At 47.0% G+C, this 19,197-nt stretch overlaps 1 protein-coding gene across 1 annotated transcript in view; it reads right to left on the reverse strand.

Annotated features, from left to right (window-relative positions):
- Positions 1-930: 930 nt before the first annotated feature.
- The window catches only part of ADAP1 (ArfGAP with dual PH domains 1), a 49,294-nt gene continuing 31,027 nt past the window's right edge, over positions 931-19,197 (reverse strand). Inside the window, exons 5-11 of the mRNA XM_064673106.1 lie at positions 9,446-9,558; positions 7,542-7,688; positions 4,678-4,761; positions 3,729-3,791; positions 3,335-3,406; positions 2,662-2,890; positions 931-2,259 (exon numbers count right to left, since the gene is read on the reverse strand). Of these exons, the coding sequence (XP_064529176.1) occupies positions 2,231-2,259; positions 2,662-2,890; positions 3,335-3,406; positions 3,729-3,791; positions 4,678-4,761; positions 7,542-7,688; positions 9,446-9,558 (737 nt within the window). The 3' untranslated portion in view covers positions 931-2,230. The remainder of the gene's footprint in view (positions 2,260-2,661; positions 2,891-3,334; positions 3,407-3,728; positions 3,792-4,677; positions 4,762-7,541; positions 7,689-9,445; positions 9,559-19,197) is intronic.

Consider the following 19,197-nt stretch of genomic DNA (forward strand, 5'->3'; position numbering starts at 1 on the left):
TATACACACACATACAAACAGCCTTTTGTGTAGATAATAATTAAATAATTGTATGGCATATAATTTATAATATATCATTCTTAATTATACATACACAAAGACCAATCTTTACAGCTAGTTATAAAACATAAGCAATGTGTCCAATCTGTCCTCTCCCTGCTTCTGCCGTGCCTTGGTTGGTAAGTAAGGACGGGTGAGCCTGTGTGCAACATTTATAAATACTTCTAATACAAATTAAATATATCATTATAGTTGTGCATGTGGATATACTTGTGTTTATATGCAATATATTCCTCTTACATTTCTATGTTTATAAATTATATACTTATATAAAAAGCATGCACATGTTTATATAACTACATATTTTATAAAATTGCAATTATAAAAATGTATATAGACAGGTGTATGAAATACATTTAGTTTATATATTTGTAAATTAAATGTATGTATCTGAGTGCTATATATACATGCATGTGTGCATATGAACAGTTCATACATACACACATATATTATACTCTATGTCCTATGCAGTTTATAGTTGTGTCTGTGAATAGTCAAAAACCATTTCATAATATTTATGTCTATAATCCTAAGAACTAGTATGAGTGTATATATATGTATATCCATGTATATATATGTGTATGTGTGTGCATACATACAGGAGTATTACACAGAAAATATATAGAATCTACACTATAAAATACACACATATACACAAATAATATATAAAATAATACACATAACTGTGTGTAGCTTGCATGAAATATATTTACCTGGAATATGTTATGTGCAGCTTCTTCCTCACCAACACCCCACAGAGCAGCCCAGGGTGGGGCAGATGGTTTTGTGGGTGTCCCACACCCCCAGAGCTCTGCCTGTTCTATGAACCCCACCTCCCTCCCCTGCCCCAGCACCACACGGCCACGGCTCTGACATAATAATAATTTATTGGTTCGAATGACATTTAGTACCACAGTTGTCTTACCAGTGACAGAACGAATGCACACAGCTGATGAGATGCTCTCAGTTACACACACCAACCTAAGGAACGCGTTGGACGGGTCCGTGTCCGGGGCTGGTCCTTTCATTTTTGGGTAAAAATCCAGCACCTGGTGTGCAGGTCCCAGCCCGCCCGCCCCGACTGCAGGAGTTACAGTGCTCAACACCGCGCTGAAACGTCACTTCAAGCAGCTTTTTTTTTTTTCTTTTTTTTTTCTTGGCAGAAAAAGAAAAAAAAAAATCAACCAAAAAAAAATTTGAGAGAATTATTGGGGAAAAAAGTGCAACCACCAGGACTGGAGAAGGGACATGCCTGCTGGGGGTGGGCTGGGACAGGCTTTGATGTGCCTGTCAGCAAAACTGCACCTAAAGCTCAACCCCCCCCAACTCCATCCCAGGCTCCCAAAAGAGTGCAATCCCCCCCAACCATGACAGAGGAATGACCCAGGGAGCAGAGCACAGGCCTGGCCCCCAAAGCTCTGCTTCCCCAGCATTACCTCATGGGTTCGTGTCTCCCTTGCAGGGCTGCAGGGTTGGGGCAACACTGCTCTGTCCCCATTGAGTCCCCTTCTCCCTGCCCTTCCCTAAGCAGTAATGAGCCTGATGGTGCCCATTTCCTCTATTTCTAAATCCCATTTGACCCTGTCCAGGTGCAGCATCACCACCCCTCCACAGGGAGGTAATTTACTTATCATTTACCCCAATGCCATGGGGAGGCCCAGCCGTTTTGCACAGCACCATTTCAGGTGTTTCCAGGCTGCAATTTCCCATCCCACGAGGATGTCACAGCTCGGGGACTCGCAGCCCCCTGGAAAGGGCTGGCAGCCAGCTGGGACTGCAGGGATGCTCAGCTCCAGAGCCCAGGGACCTGCACATGTGGAAAAGCTCCATCTCCCCCTGGGACGAGCCACCAATAGTCTTTGCCATCCTGCTGAATCTGGGTGGGACACCCCTTCCAGTGGGTGTGGGGTGATGGGGGGGGCAGGACCACCTGTCCCATCCCGTGGAGCAGCTACAGAGCTGAATTTCAAGTTGGATCAGCATCTTCTCCAAAGTTCCGCTGCCATCCTTCTCAGTTTCCAACATGATCAAGTGAATGATGAGGGGAAAGGGAAGTATTATTATTATTATTACTGTTATTATTATTAATTATTATTTTAAACATTTCAAATAAAACCACGTTGTGTTGTAAACAGAAGCTCACTCCTCAGGTCTGCCCAGCCAGTCCCAGCTAAGGTTTATGTTTGAAATGGGCTTCCACTGAAAGGAAAAAGCAGAGAAAATAAAGTTAAAAGCAGGATAAGCACTGGCAGGCAGTGGCAGCCCTGCATAAGCCCACCCTGCTAATGGTTCTTGTTGTGCTGATGCTCCTTGGCTCCAATTATTCTTATAACTGTATGACTGATCCTTACAGCACCATGGGCATCACACCAGAGGCAATGAAGAAGGAAGGATACCATCCTCCTCCTCTCAGTGTGAGCCCCTCTCTGCTCAAACAGCCTTTGTATCCTCCCCCAACATCCTTCATGGGCTGCCCCGCTCACATCGTACAGGAGGGAGCGATGTCGCTGCATCCCCAATGCCCCTCCAGCCATCGCATCCTCCAACACTTGGGAAATAGCAGAGCCAAGGCTGACATCCAGCCCCCACCAGGAAACACACCTGCGTATTCCTGAGGCAGCATGGGCCGGCTGATGACTTTCTGGAAGGTCGTAATCCACTCCAGCTGGTCGTCCTCTGTCTCGCAGGCGAAGAGGAATTTCCGATCCGGGGTGACGATGGTTATCCCGTGCTGCCAGTGGTTTCCCTGCGTGGACGGTGGGAGCCCTTCCAGCACCTTGTAGCTGTTTTCCTTGCTCCCAATAAAAACTTCCCCTCTAGCAAAGGCATCCTAGGAGACAGCAGAGCAGTCAGGCAGGTGTGAGTGTGAAGGGGGCGCTGGGTCCCAGACAGCTGGGACATGGCTCACCCTGCATCAGCCACGAGTCCCATGAGCCAAACCCCAACAGCACCAGCCACCCCAAGAACCCCTGCTCATCCCCCAGGGGCACCCACAATACAGCACCAACACCAGGGAGCCAAAATCCAGATGCAGAATGCCCAGTGAACAGGGCTTCCAAAGAATTTTTGGTGAGTATCTATGAACAGGGCTACTGCACGCTGGACACCAGGCAGAGCCACCGAGCAGTGACAGCTTCGTGCCCTCTTGGCTCTCCCACCAGCCTGAGCTTCACTGCAGATTATTACTATCATTATTATTATTACTATTATTAAAATTACTACTATTATTATTGCAGATAATTCCCAACAGGCAGCCCAGGCACCTTCATCTTACCAGGGGATCTTTGAAATACATGAGCCGTCGGTCATCCATGGTGAACCATCGCTTCTTGAATCCCTCTGTTTGCTGAAGAGTCAAAAATGCTGGATTACACACTGAAATAGCACAGGTTCTCTCTTACCAGACATGATCCAGGAGTCTCAAGGCACTTGGAGGATCCTGATGGTCTGGGGGAGTTGAGAACAGGCAGCTTTTGTGTCTTCAGGAGACACCACAGCCAGGATCTGGGCCAGCTGTACCATGGGGGCTTGCAGGAAGGGGCAGTGAGTTTGTGAAATGGTTTTAGATTTTTTTTTTTAATGTTTGCTCCCAGGTGATAAAAATGTATGGTATTACAGCTTTGCCTCTCTGGCAAAATATAATACATGAGAAATATTTCATATCCTACCTTTGGCCCCGTTTTCTCCATGTATCCTTCCTTCAGGTAGTTTCTAGAAAGCTTTGGCACCAGCTGGAGCAGCCAAAGAGGAGAGAAAAGAGAGCAAGGTCAGGTTGGAGGGGGCTGGGGGGTCACTGGGTGCTGGGCAGGGCTGGGGGGTCACTGGAAGGAAAGCCCACACGGAGCTGGCCCCCAGCCTGAACCCACCCAAGAACCATGAAACATCTTTGAGCACTTCACCAGCACAACCAGCAGCCTCCAGGAGGAGCCCCAGGGCTGCCGGGGCAGCCAGAGAAGGAGCCACCCTGCACCTCAGAGCTGACTGGACTCCTCCCAGGTAATGAGTGGAAGGCAATTAGATTTCAAAACCTATGGTCAAGGAGGTAGCAGGGAGTAATCAACAACAACCAGCACCGGTGACGTTACCAACTGCAACCCCCAGCCCTGGCTGCCAGTGCAGCCTCTGGAATTAAATTAGCAAAGGGTAACACAATTAGCAGCTCCAGCACCCGGAAAACACAGCCAGAGATTCATAAGCCAGGCTGCATTGACCTGCACACAAGAACTCATCCAGAGGCCTGGGTATGGCACTGACATCCTTCTGCTTTCATCTTTTCTGCCTTACAGCCTTCGTTTCAGCTTTCTGGTATTACAGCAGCAGAAAGATGCTGACGGCTTCCACACACATGGCAGTGCTGGAGTTACTCACACACACGACTCACGTTGTGAGGGTGAACATGTGTGACTGCACGTGCACGTGCTTTCCAAGGCTGGATGTTGGGAGCAGGTGCTGCACATGGGCTCGACATCCCACCACAATCATTTCAGCCTGGTAATTGTAAAATGCTCCGAAGGATGGAGCACTCCCCAAGCCTTCCAGCTTGTTAACAAGATGCTAAAAATGAGCAAGAGGGGAAAAGGAAATTAAAAAACCGACCAAAACTGCAGGAGCACTCACATCAACATCGCTGGCTCCAGGGAATGCCACTTGTAAGTAATGGAAACGTGCTGCCCGGATGGCGTTGAACCAGTCCACTATTTCCTAATAAAGAGAAAGAAAAGCACAGTGAGGAACATAGTCTGCACACAAAATAACCTGGTCCTGCTGCATTTTATCTCTCTGATTGCTGTTCCCAGTGCCAGGGCACAGTGTAGCAGCAGTCCTAAAAAATACAGAATACAGCAAACAGGCAAAGGATGGGGAACATCTGCCTGCTGTCCCGGGCTGCCAGATGTGCACAGAGCTCTGCAGCAACCAGTGAGCACCAAGGGCCTTTCTGCAGAGGGAAGGATTTAAACACATCTCTGAACTGGCAAAACCAGCCCCAAATCAGCATTTGAGATATTGAGCCTGACCTTATAAAATGGCTTGGCATGTGCTGGCTGGTGCAAAAGCAGCCTGACACCCCCGCAGCCCCCTCACTCCCCCTGCCCTCCCAGCCCCTCTGGCAGGACATCTGAGCAACGCCTGAATCCCACCCAAAATCTACAACGTACTTCAGTGCCTTGCTAAAAGAGTAGCTAAGTATCTCTTTATCTTTGTACCCCACTCTATCAGTTGTGTCTGCGAGTCCTTTAGAGACAGCCACAGTGACACCGAAGTCCCAGCTCAATTCCCAGAAGCTCTGGCACTTCGTCCTTTGCTTGGCAAAAGTCTGTCTCCATTTTTTTGCCCCCTAAAAAATAGTTGTTTTATAACTTACTTGTTTTTAAACTCATTTTTTCATTTGCCTCTGGTGAGACCCACAGAGCTTGTATTGCACCAGATGCCTCTTTGAAGGTTTCACTGAGAAATGCCACATTAATTTTAAGCATTTGAACATTGCCTTGTTGTCTGAGGGTGTGAGAAAAGGAAAGGCATGTTGGAAGGGATATTTACAGCTTCCCTCCTTGGGATGCTGGGATGCTGAGCTGTGGGAGAGGGATGCTGAGCTGTCCAGCTGTCACTAATGCACATGAAGCTTCACACATCAGGGACATGTTCAATGAGCCAGACTTAATCTTAAAATAAACACTGTCGACCCCTTCAGGTGAGGTCGCTGTAGTGTAGGAAATATCATATCAAAGGAGAAGTCAGCCCTCAGTAAGATTTAAACTTTTTTATGCTTTAAAAATGATTGAGGTGGGGGGGAAAGGCTCTTCTGTGAAATTTGTGAGATCTCAGTTTTAAGGAGTTGAATTGGGGTTTCTCAAAAATGGTCTAATGTGGCAAACAGCCATCTTCAAATATTTAAAAGCTTTGTTTTGGTTTGTTAAGGTACTTCCTAGTTGAAAGGAAAAAAGCCCGAAACATAATACACAAACAACGTTTTGGAAAACTCTGACCTATTTGTTTGAGGTTTTACTCACTTATCACTTGCTTTCCTTACTCTAAGCAGCTAAGGAGACCCCAGATAGCATCACAAAGAGGATCAGCCAGAGGAATTCACTTCTGAAGTTAATGATGACCAAACCAGGCAGGAGATAATGACCAATGAGCTGCGATGTTAAAAGGTTGTTATCTCATACAATCACCTATGGATGGCTATATATATATATATATATACATATATATACACACACATATATATATATCTGTCTGTGGGTCTCCTTCTTGATCATGATGCAGAAAAGCAGAGGCTGAAACCCTTGCTGACTTCCAGCAGTCAATTCCTTTGGGGATATTGATCCCCCATCACCAGAAATGGGGTTTGATCAAATTCTTCCCTGTGAGGGTGGTAAGACACTGGCACAGGTTGCCCAGGGAAGTTGTGGCTGCCCCACCCCTGGAAGTGTTCAAGGCCATGTTGGATGGGGCAGCCTCCAGTCCCAAAGGGCAGGAGCTTACCCCAGAGTTTCATCTTCTTGCAGTCCTCACTCAGCCAAAGGGACAGACCAATTTCAGGGTAGTCCAAAAAAATTCAGCCAGGTCATTATTGGATGTCAGGAGAGCACATCCTGCCAAACCACTGACACAGTGGAGCTACAGCATGAGACCAGTGACACTGCTCCTTCCACCAGCCCCCTACAGAAACCTCAGCACTTTAAACCCCAAACCCAAAACACAACCCTGACTGCACTCCTCACAGCTTGGCTAAGCAAACCACCAAAGCCCAGCAAGCCACAGACACAGGCATGATGGTGGGATGCAGCTTTCACAGGAAAGAGCTTCTTCCTCTTATTCTGGTTTAAATTGCAGCCAGGAAGGTGCCTGAGAGTGACCTGAATGACACTGTGCTGTGCTTGCACAAGTGGTGCCTGTTCTGCACCACGGGACTTGCACATCCCACCAGGCAGAGTGGAGGATGGAGGGGAGGGTAAATTTGTGAGCAGCCCCAGACCCATGAGCCCTCTTCTTCACATCTCCCTTCAGAGGCATCAGAGCAAGGGATTTGTTTCAATACAAACATGAATATTTGCATTTTATAAAGGATGAGACAGGCAGAACAACAATTCCTCGCTTCTCCTACAATCCAGTTTGCTCCCCTTTGGTGAGCCTTTGGATTAAGTCCCCTCATTTTTCATTGCTCCATCCACCCCATCTCCTTCTCCAGGCACTGAGGTGTCTCCCTTAAAGAATCCTCTGCTCCAAGTTGCAAGCAGAGGAATAGCAATTCCTTCCATTTGCATCTTGTTACTTAAAAGACACATTTTGCCACCTTTGTGCTTGGAAGGACATGACAAACATGCTCAAAGCTTGTTCTACATCCTGTACCCCCATTCTTTCCACCCCCTCCCAGCAATTCCAGCTGGATTAGAGCCTGGTGTGCCACAGGCTGGCTGTGGGCAGCATTGACCTCCAGGACCACAACCCAACCCTTCTCATTACTTCTGTGCCCTCACCTTGCCGTCTTCATGATAGACAAAGATGTTCCTTGTGCTATTGTCCTTCAAGTAAGTGATCTGCAGTCCGTGTGGGTTCCCAATTTTTGCAGGCTGGAAAGTCGCATTTAGGTGTTCGATCTTCATAATTGCTTTGGGTTCTTTTGCCTGAAAAACACAGCTGAGTGAGCAAACACCTGAGAATTGGCTTTCAAACCAGAAAGCAGTTCACTTGGTCAGAAAAAACTCCTGATTGAGGCCATTAGCTAAAAAGACCTGATTCCCAGCCCACAAAACTACCTGGTGATGAGATATCAGAGACTTTGCTTGGGCATCAGTGAGTCCTTCCCGCCAGCCTGGAAAAATGCTCTGTTTGGCAAAATTCAGCAGAGACGCAAAAAAATCCTACAGACTGCTAACTAACAGGCCAGGATGCTTTCTGCATCTCCAGCACCCACAGCCAGTTCATCCTTGTCCCAAAAGGTGGAGGATTATCCCCCTTGCCAATATCACACCTGGGTGCTCAGCTGGCAGGGACACCATGTGCATGTCCCCATCCTCTCACATGAGCCACTGGCTGCTGACTCTTCTCCCCTTGCCTTCCAAACTTGGAACTTTCTTTTCAGAGGCACAAACATAATCCTTACAGCCCATCTCTTGGGTGGGTTAGCCCAACAGAGAGCCTGGATCAGGCCCTCTCAGGCACCACCCCAGCTGCAACCTCTGTGGCAGGTACCACCATAGCACTGTTTATCTTCTTACAAAATGTCTTCAGAAGTTTACCATCTTTCAGGACTGCCCTGAGAAGTGAACCAGCAAGTGTGAATAAGACATTCCAACAAATACAGATCAGGCACTTGGTAACACCAGGTTTAGGGCACAGCCAGGGGCAGCAGAAGGTCATGTTGTGGTGCCATGGTCCCCAGCATCAGGCAGAACTCCTGAGCTGGCAGAGCTGTTAGTGCCACTCTGGGAACTCGGGGACTTGCCATGGACACACAGCCTTCACGGGTGACCACGGAGGGGGAAATCCCAGCACAGAGGACATGTCTAGACAGCACTGTTCCCACCACAGCTGTGGTCAACAATGAAGCAAAGCAGCTTTAAACTATCAGAGCAGTCAAGAGTGACTGAATGAGGCTGGTGGGACTTTCACTTCTCCCTCAGTAAGGACGGGCTCTCTCCTCTCCATGAGATGCAGTTGCACCGTAACAGACCAAGTTGAAGGAGAAGATGGTGCTGTCAAAGCCACAGAGAAGTGTGGGTGGGTGCTCCCCTCCTCTGCAGGTTGTGGCTCATCACGACACCACGACTGCATTAACTACTTGAGAAAACTGTCTGGTGGCTTGTCCTGGGCTGCTCTCAGCTGTGATGTTCAGGGAAGACTCAAAGGTCATATAAAACACCTTGGCTCCCCCCAGTATGTGGTGCAGAACAGTGGAGTATCCCTCCATTCATCACAAATGCAATTTTCATGATTACAGCTCCATTTCTCACTTACAATAATGAAATGTGCTCTGGGGAAAAAGACCAATGCTTCCATACTACTTGACATGGGATCTGAAAAACAGAGAGCTTTCCCTCCAGATTCCATGTCATGCTATGCAAAGGATGACTCAGGCCCCAGTGACCACTGTGAGGTGGTGGTACCTTCATCACAAGCTAACCATCACTATGAAACCCATGTCAGCTGGATGGTGCAAAGCCAGAACTGGCCAGTTGGGGCAACTCACCATGACTGTGGTGGTGGAGCACGAGCAAACCCTACTCAAGAGAGCAGTGAGCTGCACCTGGTGCTTTCGTCCTGGAGCAACTGGGGGTTCAGTGCTTACAGAAACTGCAGAAATAAACTGGTGGCCCAGGAATCCCGTGTTCAGAGATGCTCTCACAGCTGTGATCTGCACAGAGCAATCCCAGGTACTCACGTCGTTTTTGTTGAAGTATTTCAGTGCACCTTCTCTCTCCGACAACACGAACTTTCGGCTTAAGAACTGCCCGTTGTCACGTCCTCTCTTCCACAGAAATCCTTCTCGGTACCCTGCAGCAGAAAGGAATGGCCGAGAACCAGGGATAAAATCCTCTATTTAAAAAAAGAGTTGGGGTAAAAAAGAGGAGATGAGCCCTGGCTTCAGAACTAAGCAGAGCAAGTGCGTGGCTGTTTTGCTTGAGACACGAATGAAACAGGCCTTCTCCTTCAGCTTTGCCCTTTTCATTCCACCCTTGTTCTTTTCCAACAGCTTGTGCTTCAGATGTCCCTGCTCTGACACTCAATTTAAGACATAATTATACAAAGAGCCCTGCTGAAATGGTGTTCCCTTTCTTAGTTTCACCTATTTTCGATTTTTGGTACTGGCTCTCAGGAATGAGGATTTTAAAATTAAAAATTATGTTTTATAACAACTTGCAAATCGTAGCTAAACTACCTTTTTTTTTCCCCGTATGCCAAATGGCACATTAATGCCTCTCCTTCACCTGCCTGCTACAAGCCAGTGGTGTGGAGAAATTCCTTATTCAGCCTGCTTTTCACTTGTCCATCTGATACAGATTTGATTTAAACCACTGATGAAAAGATGCAGAAAAAAATCCCTCAACTAGTTCCTCAACATTGAATTCACAGTTACAAGTGAGATAAAATGTTTCCATGACGTTAAAACCTAAAGCAAGAAAAAATTCACACACAGACTTCTACTGGACTTACGAGATCCTGCACCAAATACTTTCTCCAGTTCCTCAAAGAGACTTTACTCAACATCAGACAAAGTCATCACTGTCTGCCACAAATACAGCCAAAGGCCAAGCCTGTGGTGATGCTGAATGCAAGCCTTGCTGAACTGCATGGAAGTGGTGGAAATATTTAAAGCTCTCAGCAGCTTTTCCTTTGTCTCTTTATTCTATACAGGGCATGTGCTGCAGCAGGGCTTGATTTTAAAATGCAGGGCCTCATCCTGCCCCCCTGAACAGGTGGATGCTGCCCCTCATGAACCAGCCCAAGTGTTTTCATTTGGGGACTGTCTGCAGGGACACCCCTCCTGTATTATTACAGCTCACTCCAAGGGCAAGCCAGCAAGAAGGAAAGCCTATCTTTTCTTTCAGGAATCCCCACCTGGGCTTTGCTCAGCTCATCAGAGCACGATGGGCACACAAAGCTCAGTTCCCAGAGCAGCTCAGCTCTACAAGTCCTGGCTGTGGGTCTCATCCATTCACTCATCCTGAGTGTTTCATTATGAACATCTGAATGGCAAAGGATGCTGCAGACATTCCTGGTAAAACTTGTTCCCCACCCAAACACCTTCTTTTGTGATTACTCTCAGCTCTTAAGGGATGAAGAAAAAATTGTTCTGCATCTCCCCAAAGATGACCTCAGATCATTGCAAATCTGTAAAGTCTACCTAATGGCCACCTGGCAGATGGGCACTGTAACAGCTGCATATATGAAGGAAGGGAAGCCCAAAGAGATTTGGTGAGCTGCTCAGGACAAGGCTGTGAGCCAGTGTTCATGTCAGGCTGGAAACCCTGTTTTCCCTGCCCTTCTTACACAGGGACATTTAATTATTTTGATCTTCTCTTTCTAACATTTTGGGGCAAAACACAGTATCCACTCCACAGTATCCTTCCACTGCAAGGAAGAACTAAAAAAAACCCAACACAACTAAGAGTTATCCCTCACATGGCAGCTCTTCCCAGACAGATTGCCTCAGCAAAAGAGCTCCTGGCTGCTCTGACAAAGCCAGCTGCTGATTTCAGTGATCTTCAGTACAGATTTCTGCTTGCTTCTTTTCTTTTTTTTCCTTTTTCCCTCCCTCCCTCCCTCCAGGGCTGCATCCTTGGGAGCTGCTCCTCTGCTCTGCCCAAACCTGCTGCCTGCATCCTTGTCAACATCCATCAGTGCAAACCACTGTGAACTGGACTTGAACCCAACATGAACCCAAACAGGTTCCCCAGGCAAACAGTGTGTCAGCAAGACATGTCCTCAGTGTCCTGATCTAAAGGGTTGTGAAAACAACTAGAGAAGGTGCTAAGAAACAAAACTGCAGGAAGCTGAACAGGCAACAGATCTCACACCAGAGGGCATTGGAGTTGGAAACCAAACCCTCTCTTCCTTGTCTCTGTGGGCTGAACCACCTTAGCAGTATTTAGAGTTCTCTGGCCACATCCAGATCTTCCCGGGTGGTGAGGCCCTGGCACACATTATCCAGAGAAGCTGTGGATGCCCCATCCCTGGAAGTGCTCAAGGCCAGGCTGGACGGGGCTTGAAACAACCTGTGGAAGGTGTCCCTGCCCAGAGCAGGGGTTGGAACTAGATTTAGGTCCCTTCCAACCCAAACCATTCTGGGACTCTATGAAGGCTGTTCTGCTTATGTTGAAGCTGAACAACCACTAGCTCTACAACAGCTGCTGGTCACTGGTGTTAGACTGTGCAGCATCATGTCACCAACACTCTCCCAAGGCCCAGAACGAGGGATGCAGCTGCCTGCCATCATCCCACTGATCACCAGCACCCAACTGACTGGAGAAAGGACTACCTGCTGGAGAGCACCTACAGCCACCCTTTAGAAATGCCACTCTTGCTTTGCTAACACCGCTGCTGTTTGGTTGTCAAGTTCTCTGCATCACTTCAGCTGCCTGCCAAGGAGGAAAATCAACCACTTGCCTTCGCAAGCTGCTCTGGCACAAACCTGTGACACTTGCAAAAAACCCACCAAGCAGTCATGACAAAGTTAGCCAACAAATGGCATGTAATATGACCTGAAACCACACAGCCCAAAGGGGTATTTTTGACCTGTAACATGGTTTCCAAGGTAAAATAAGGAACTGGCACTTCCACACTCACTTCATCGCCACAGCTAAAACTCTGGGGGCAAAGAAAACAGGGTCACCCTCTTGGTTGATTGAAAAGAAGACAGTGCATGGCCTTGTGTCAGCTCAGGTGGGCTGGTGTCTGATGCTCCTTCAAGCCAGGCAGGTAAAACTGGCAGGACCCACTGGGTGCTCTGGTATAGCCCAGCCTTCTTGCTGCCTGAGGGGCTGCAGAGGAAGCAAGGGAGAGGACTTTCTACCACGAAAATCTGATGTAGCCACCATCTTTCTATCTGACTTCTGCCAGCAATTGGTTCAAGTTCCCTATTTCTTAAGAAGAGGGATATTGCTACTTCCCCACCTCAGAAAGCTGTTACAGTGCTTAGTTAATGATGGGGGTTTTTGGTCTCTGAGAATGTGGATTGTAGGAAGTACCCAGAATCAGTTTCAGCCTTTGTTCTCAGAGAAGAAAAAACCCTCCTGATGGCAGTGGATCAGATCCACTGTCTTGCAAAAAACATGCATGGCCTTTGCTTCTACCATCTTAAGTAAGGCATTATAAACTGGGACTTAAAACCACATCTGCTCTTCAGTTTCTCTGGCACTTTACTTTGCAGTTTCATATGCAATACCATACCCAAGCCCAAATGCATCATTATGTGGTTTCTTGCCGCCTTCTCTCACTGCAAGACAAAGCATGGGAGGCTAAAATAGGAGAAAAAAAATGTACTTGTGCAAGTAATCTAAGGGCAATCACATTTCCTAGAGTTCAGGCAGCGCATCTCCTCCTACAGAAGCAGGTTTCCCTTCCTCTAAGCAGTTAAAGTGTGTTGACCCCAATTCAGAGCTTTGGAGAAGATACAAATACAACTCCATCACTTTGCTGCTGAAATTGCAGGGTATATATCTCCACTCCTCTGTGTGTCAGGAGCTGAGCACTCTGCTGTATTAGCATTGTAAGATGTTAATTAAGGCAGAAAGGGGGATAGGTACTCACTAGACATGATGTGCCCACCCTTTCTGAGAGGTTAAGGAACTGCATAATTATGGGAGCAGTTGAGTGGTGAATCCTTGACATTCCACATCCCCTCTGACCCCGGTGTCACAACTTTTGTTTTAACAAAGAGTCTGAAGGACACTCCTTCCAAAATACCCCCCCCATCCATAGTCAGAGGGCTGGATGGAAAAGATTCTCTGTTTTCCCTATGGACTGGACTTGTAATAGGGCTGCCTAAAGAACTGTGCCTCTTGTTTGGCCTCAGTGTAAATGGTTTGGTTTGATTGCTCTAAGTTTTAATATATTTCTTCCTGTAGCATTCAGCCACCATCAAAGCAAGACATTTCAATAACTTCAATTTGAATATTTTAAGCATTTGCATTCCGATACAAGTTGTAAAATAAGGAATACTAAATTTTCTCATGGAGTGAAAACATCACTCTCTGTCCACACCCTCCCCACACATAAGGCAGCCCTCCTGCAAGCAGGGTCAAGGTTGGTCAAACCCCTCAGAGCTTTCAGTCAAAGCTGCAAACACTACCCTGCTCTGCTTGCTTTTTTGCCTTTGTTTTCCCTGTCTGCAGCTGTGCTGAGGAGCTTATAACTTCCCTACAAACAATTCTGCAGTCATCTCCAGATAAATACGCTTCCTGCTGGTCCCATGTTCAGCAGTGCAGAGACAGGAGTGTTGGAGATCTCAGCACCCCGATGCACAGGAGGCAGAGGGGACCTGGAGGGTTTGCTAATGAGATGGGCATCCTTCCCCCAGGGCTTCTCCTACACCGACCAGGTGAGGAGCCACCAAGAGCTGCTACTGCTCGTGCACAGTTCAGTGCTTCAGAAATTAAAGCCTCAGCAAGGAGTGAATGAGGATGCATTCAGGGATCCTGCAAACCAGTCTCTGCCCCCAGGACACCTGGGAGATAAGTTCTTGGTGCACCTGATGCAAGGTGGGTGCCTGGCATGTCTCACCTCACAGTCACAGGCTTGAGAAGGGAGTGATCTCCCTTCACCTCCCTTTAGAGAACTCTTTATTCCCAGCTAAGACAACACAACCTCATCGCATCTCACCCAGTCAGGCAAAGGAGCCTAAGACCTCCCTTGTGCAGCACCCTGACACCCACAGCAGCCACTTTCTCAGGCACGAACAGTTTGAGGCGCAAGTTTCCCAGCTCTTAATCAAACAGTCCTCTCTTAATGAGCACTTAGCATCCAAATTACCTTTCCTAAAGGCCATTTTGCAGAGAAGGGTTTCCTGTTGCCATCCAGTCTGCCTCTGCTGTCTTCCCGGAGCTCATAAAACAATTATTGTCCCGCTGCATTGTCGAGCCTCAGCTATGGATGCAAGCAGCTGATGAGATTGATTGCTTCCACAATACCCAATTAACCCACTCACTCTGCAAACGATTGACTTAATCAAAGGCAATTAGCGCTTGAATGGCTACATCAGACAGAAAGCCAGGATTTAGTAGATGATTCAGATAACACCATACAGACATCTCCTTGGCCTTCTGAGGGAAAACACCATCACTAATGCTCAGCTCAGAGCTGGAAGTAGATGAAACCTCAGGTCGGTGGTGAGAGGTGGCACAGAAAACACAAGGGAGAAGGAACACATATTTCCCTTTACCGATAAAGGGGAATTTGAAAAGCACCGATGTGATGTTCCCCTTTTCCTCCTTTTTCTGCTCATGCAGGACCCGGAGCACCAACCAATTGACCAGATCTCAACTACCAGCTGTCATGAAATGGTACCTTTGGTCTCTGACAGCTCTGGATACTCAGTCCCTGAGTGCTGGAGGTACAGGGCTGTCTCCCATTACCAGCCCTCTGAGGAAAGTCAAACATGTTTTACAAAACCACCTTCAGTATTGATTTCTTCCAAGGCATCTTCTCCCACAACATAAAAAAGATGCCCTGAAAGAGCCAGTTTGGAGGCAGGACCACATCTCTGCAGAAATACAGGTGTTAGTGTCCTCAGAGACTGCTTTTCCTCTGGTCAAATCACCCCAAACCAGCACAGCCAAAACCATTCAAAGCCTGAGCATGGGCTGAGCAACCCAGGTCCCCTAAAATAGAGGACAGAGACCATTTTAGAACATGTGTAGAACAACTTAAAGGTTGAAGCCAAGCATGGAAAACAAACTCTCCAGATCACTGCAAAAAGACATTGTCATCTTGCTTCATCCTGAGCAGCAAAACTATTGTAATAGAAAAAGGTGTTAGTTCAGCTACCCAGCTGCTCAGATAAGTATGGAAAATAGAGCCAAATGCACCATATCCATGGAAAAAAAAATGGGGCTGAGCTTAACTACACATCAAGATCTGAGTCTGACAGAAAGAAGGCGAGGTCTGTCCCCACACACATGTGGCATTTAAATGCAAGGTTGGTCCCTGGGTTTCCAGTCCCATTTAATGTCATTGTGAATACACTTCATTGCTGGCTCACAGCTGAAAATCCAAATTGCTTGCAAGCAAAGCCCCAATAATAAAGCCAAAATCCATTAAGCTTGTGATGTTTGCCACTATTTAAATCTGATTAAAATTGTACATGACACCACTAAGCCGAACATTCAGAAAACACTCCTGTCAGGTCTGATGTTTCCCCATGTAATCCAAACCCCCCCTTCTTTCACCGGGTTGTCAGCTGAAAGGAGCCATAATAAGAGATCATGTACCTAATCCAGCTTCCTAAGCAGTTTTTAACTGGTTTCTTTAATCACATGTTATGATTCCCTACGGAGCAGCTCTCAGGTGACAAAGACATTAGCACAGTCATTCATGCTCCCGGAAGGTTTCTCAGATGGGATCACTTTTCCCCTTGTGCCGACTGAGTGTGGCAGGAACGAGACACACGAGGTGCCTCTGTGGAGCCAGGGAAGCCATCAGCAGCATGAAAGGTGGGAAATCACGGCATCAGGAAGTGACAGCCAGTGGGCAAGAGACTGCAAGGTAAAGTACTGCAAAGGACTCTTATCAGAGAAAAAACTTCTTTTAGCAGAGTGATATTGATCTCCCAGTAAGCACTCACCTCCCCTGAAAATGCTGCGTGGGAACAAATATCAGGAGAAAACACCAAAATATACAATTCCCAAGTCTTCACCTGTCTGCTTCAGGCATATCAGGTTTGGTAGAGAACACAGCCACATCCTCCCTTTTATCAGTTTATCTTATAATTGACCATCGACACAGTACAACTTCCCTGGTAACTTAATTACTGAGCAAGTGTTTACATATTAAAGATAAGACCATAGCTGGCTGCTGCAGAGCAATTCGATTGTATCTACTGGGAGATGTTACAACCCCTTGCTACAGAAAATGTCTTTTCTGGAAGCCTTGCGCTTGCGTTATTGAAAATTGAATGTGGAATCTAATTTTACTTGGAAATCAAACGCTTCCTCTTCGAGTGGCATCCCTGCATCCCCACCTGGGAGCTGCTGGCTGCTCAGAGAAAAAACCCTGTTACAGGTAAATAACCTTCAGGTTTTGATCTTTTGAAGCCAGTCTTTTGTAATAAAAGGCAGATGAAAGCTGGGAGGTTCCCAGTGCGATGCTCATCCCATTTACCAGCACTGAGTGCACTCAAAGCCTGATTTAGATGGAGAGCTGGGCAAGAAAACGTTTAAGGACAGGCATGCAGTGCTAAGTCATAATAACACCTGTACAGCAGTTCACTTCAGGAGCTGAATTTTGAAAGCCAAACCACTCCCAAATCACAGGGCAAGGATCCTCCTTGGGCAAGACATAAACACTTAAAAAAAAAAAATCCTTGCTGCAGCCACTGTGAGTTACTTGCACAGAAGCTGCACAGGAGGATGTTCTGCAGCTTTCCCTCCTGGCATCTGGAAGAACTGCTGCCTCCATCCCACACCCATCCCTCCTGCCCACCACAGAGCTGGTCCTGCCTGGACCTCTGCAAGGCAAGGGAGAAGCCAGATGCAGCCCTCACATGCAACTGCAATGAGTCCTGTGCAGAAAGCAAAGAGGTGACACCCTGAAAGAGCTGGGGATGAGGAGAGTTTTACCCTCCATACACACCACAGATGAGCTGCACCAACCTGCTGCTGAGGCTTCAGCTCGAAACACCTGCAAAGCACCAGGGACCACCTGAAGGTCTGGATTTCACACAGGCATCCTCAAAACCCAGCTATGGGCCCTGAATAGCTTTAGATCTTTAGGGGTCTCTTACCCACACCAATAAATAAAATCTCAGCCTGGGCAGCTGCTCACACAGATCAATCCAAGGAAGGATGAGGTGAATTTAACCCCCCAACAGAGCTTTACAGAAGTCAGCAGAGAAGTTCACCACAGACTTCAGACAGGTTTAAGACCCTCTGTCCAGGGCATCCTAGAACAAAGCATTTCCCCCACACAGGCAGCATTGCCACACAAACATAGATCATGGAAACCCATTCTCACATGCACATAACATTCCTTTCTTTGCTTTGAAGAGAAATCCAAAACGCTTTGAGCATATCTGCTGCAGTGCTAATGGCTCCTGAATATCTTTCATTGAGCATTCAATACATTTACAGTCAAAACTTTATGCAGGAAAGGAGGGGGTTTTTTTAAATTTAGGACTTGTTCCTCTCTTGGCTGCTGGTGTTGCAGCTGTCCCAGAAATCAGCCAGTACAGGATGATCTGGCAGCTGTGCTATCAAGGGAGGAGCACTTGGCAGCGCAGCCACAACCTCCAGGTTGCACAAGGACATTTGCACACCTTGATTTTTCTAAAACTATCACCCCCCCATACCCTGGAGCAGTGTAATCCCACTTAACAAACTCCTGGAATTATATAAACCAAGGCTAAATTCTGTCCCAATAATGCATTGATCAAAACTCTCATCGACTTTGCTGGGCTAAAATTTTTTCTTCCAGCCTCTGCAATGCGTGGAAGTTTGAAATTCACTCCCTGTGGAGCAGCCTCCCTGTCTTTTAGGTATTTTGGGGATATACTGTTTGTTACTGCTGTGCCACATAACCATGTCCCTCATGGGCTGCCCTGGTTATGAAACTGGAGGTGGCTGCTTTGTCTGCACCTCAACTGCAGCAGGATTTATAAAACCAGTCCTATTTAGTCAGCTGAGGAGCCACCTCCAAGTCCAGTTTCACTGTAAGCATCCAAGAAGTGAGGTGTGGACAACTCCTCTGCTGCAGAGGCTTCCCTGCTGCATCAGAGATTTCAAGGTGAAAAGGTGGGTGATCTCCCTATAGTGGGAAAATGCAGGTGGAAATGGGCTGCTGGTGGGAAGAAAAGCATCAGCAAGTGCTCCCACTTTTGAGTCAAGGATGATCTAGCTCAGCTACATCTCTGGCAAATTCCAGAAAAAGACATGACCTCACCCTGGAAAATGTTCTTTATCTGGTGAGAGACAGGAACCGCCCAACCCTGCACAGGTCTTCGACGCAAAACGGATCTTTCTTTAGTGGAAATTTAATTAAGCTAGGACAAGTTGCCATGAAAACAGCCTTTTCCATGTCCTTTGTTATCCTATTGCTTCCCAGTCACTCCCTTCTCATTAGCAGAAAAAAGATGCCTCAGCCTTTTGGTCCTGTGTCACTACACAGGGAATGTGAACGTGCACAGTATAAAACCATGGAGAAACACCAGGAGACCCCCAATAACTACCTTCATAAATCAGAAATTGGGAAGGGATGGTTCTATTCTTTCAGTAAATGTTTATCACCAAAACCATGGAGAACCACCTCTCTCCAGTTGGTATAGGTCCATTTATTGCCTGTAAAAACCCAAGGTTACAAGAACAGGCAATATCAAAATACAGTATTTCAAGGTGGTTGACCTCAAATAGGGAAAGCTCAAGGACAGGAGTGAGTAATGTTAATTATAGTTGGGGTGTTTCACACATTTATTGATCTTATAGT

The sequence above is a fragment of the Pseudopipra pipra genome, chromosome 16, assembly GCF_036250125.1.
Source record: "Pseudopipra pipra isolate bDixPip1 chromosome 16, bDixPip1.hap1, whole genome shotgun sequence".
NCBI lineage: Eukaryota > Metazoa > Chordata > Aves > Passeriformes > Pipridae > Pseudopipra > Pseudopipra pipra.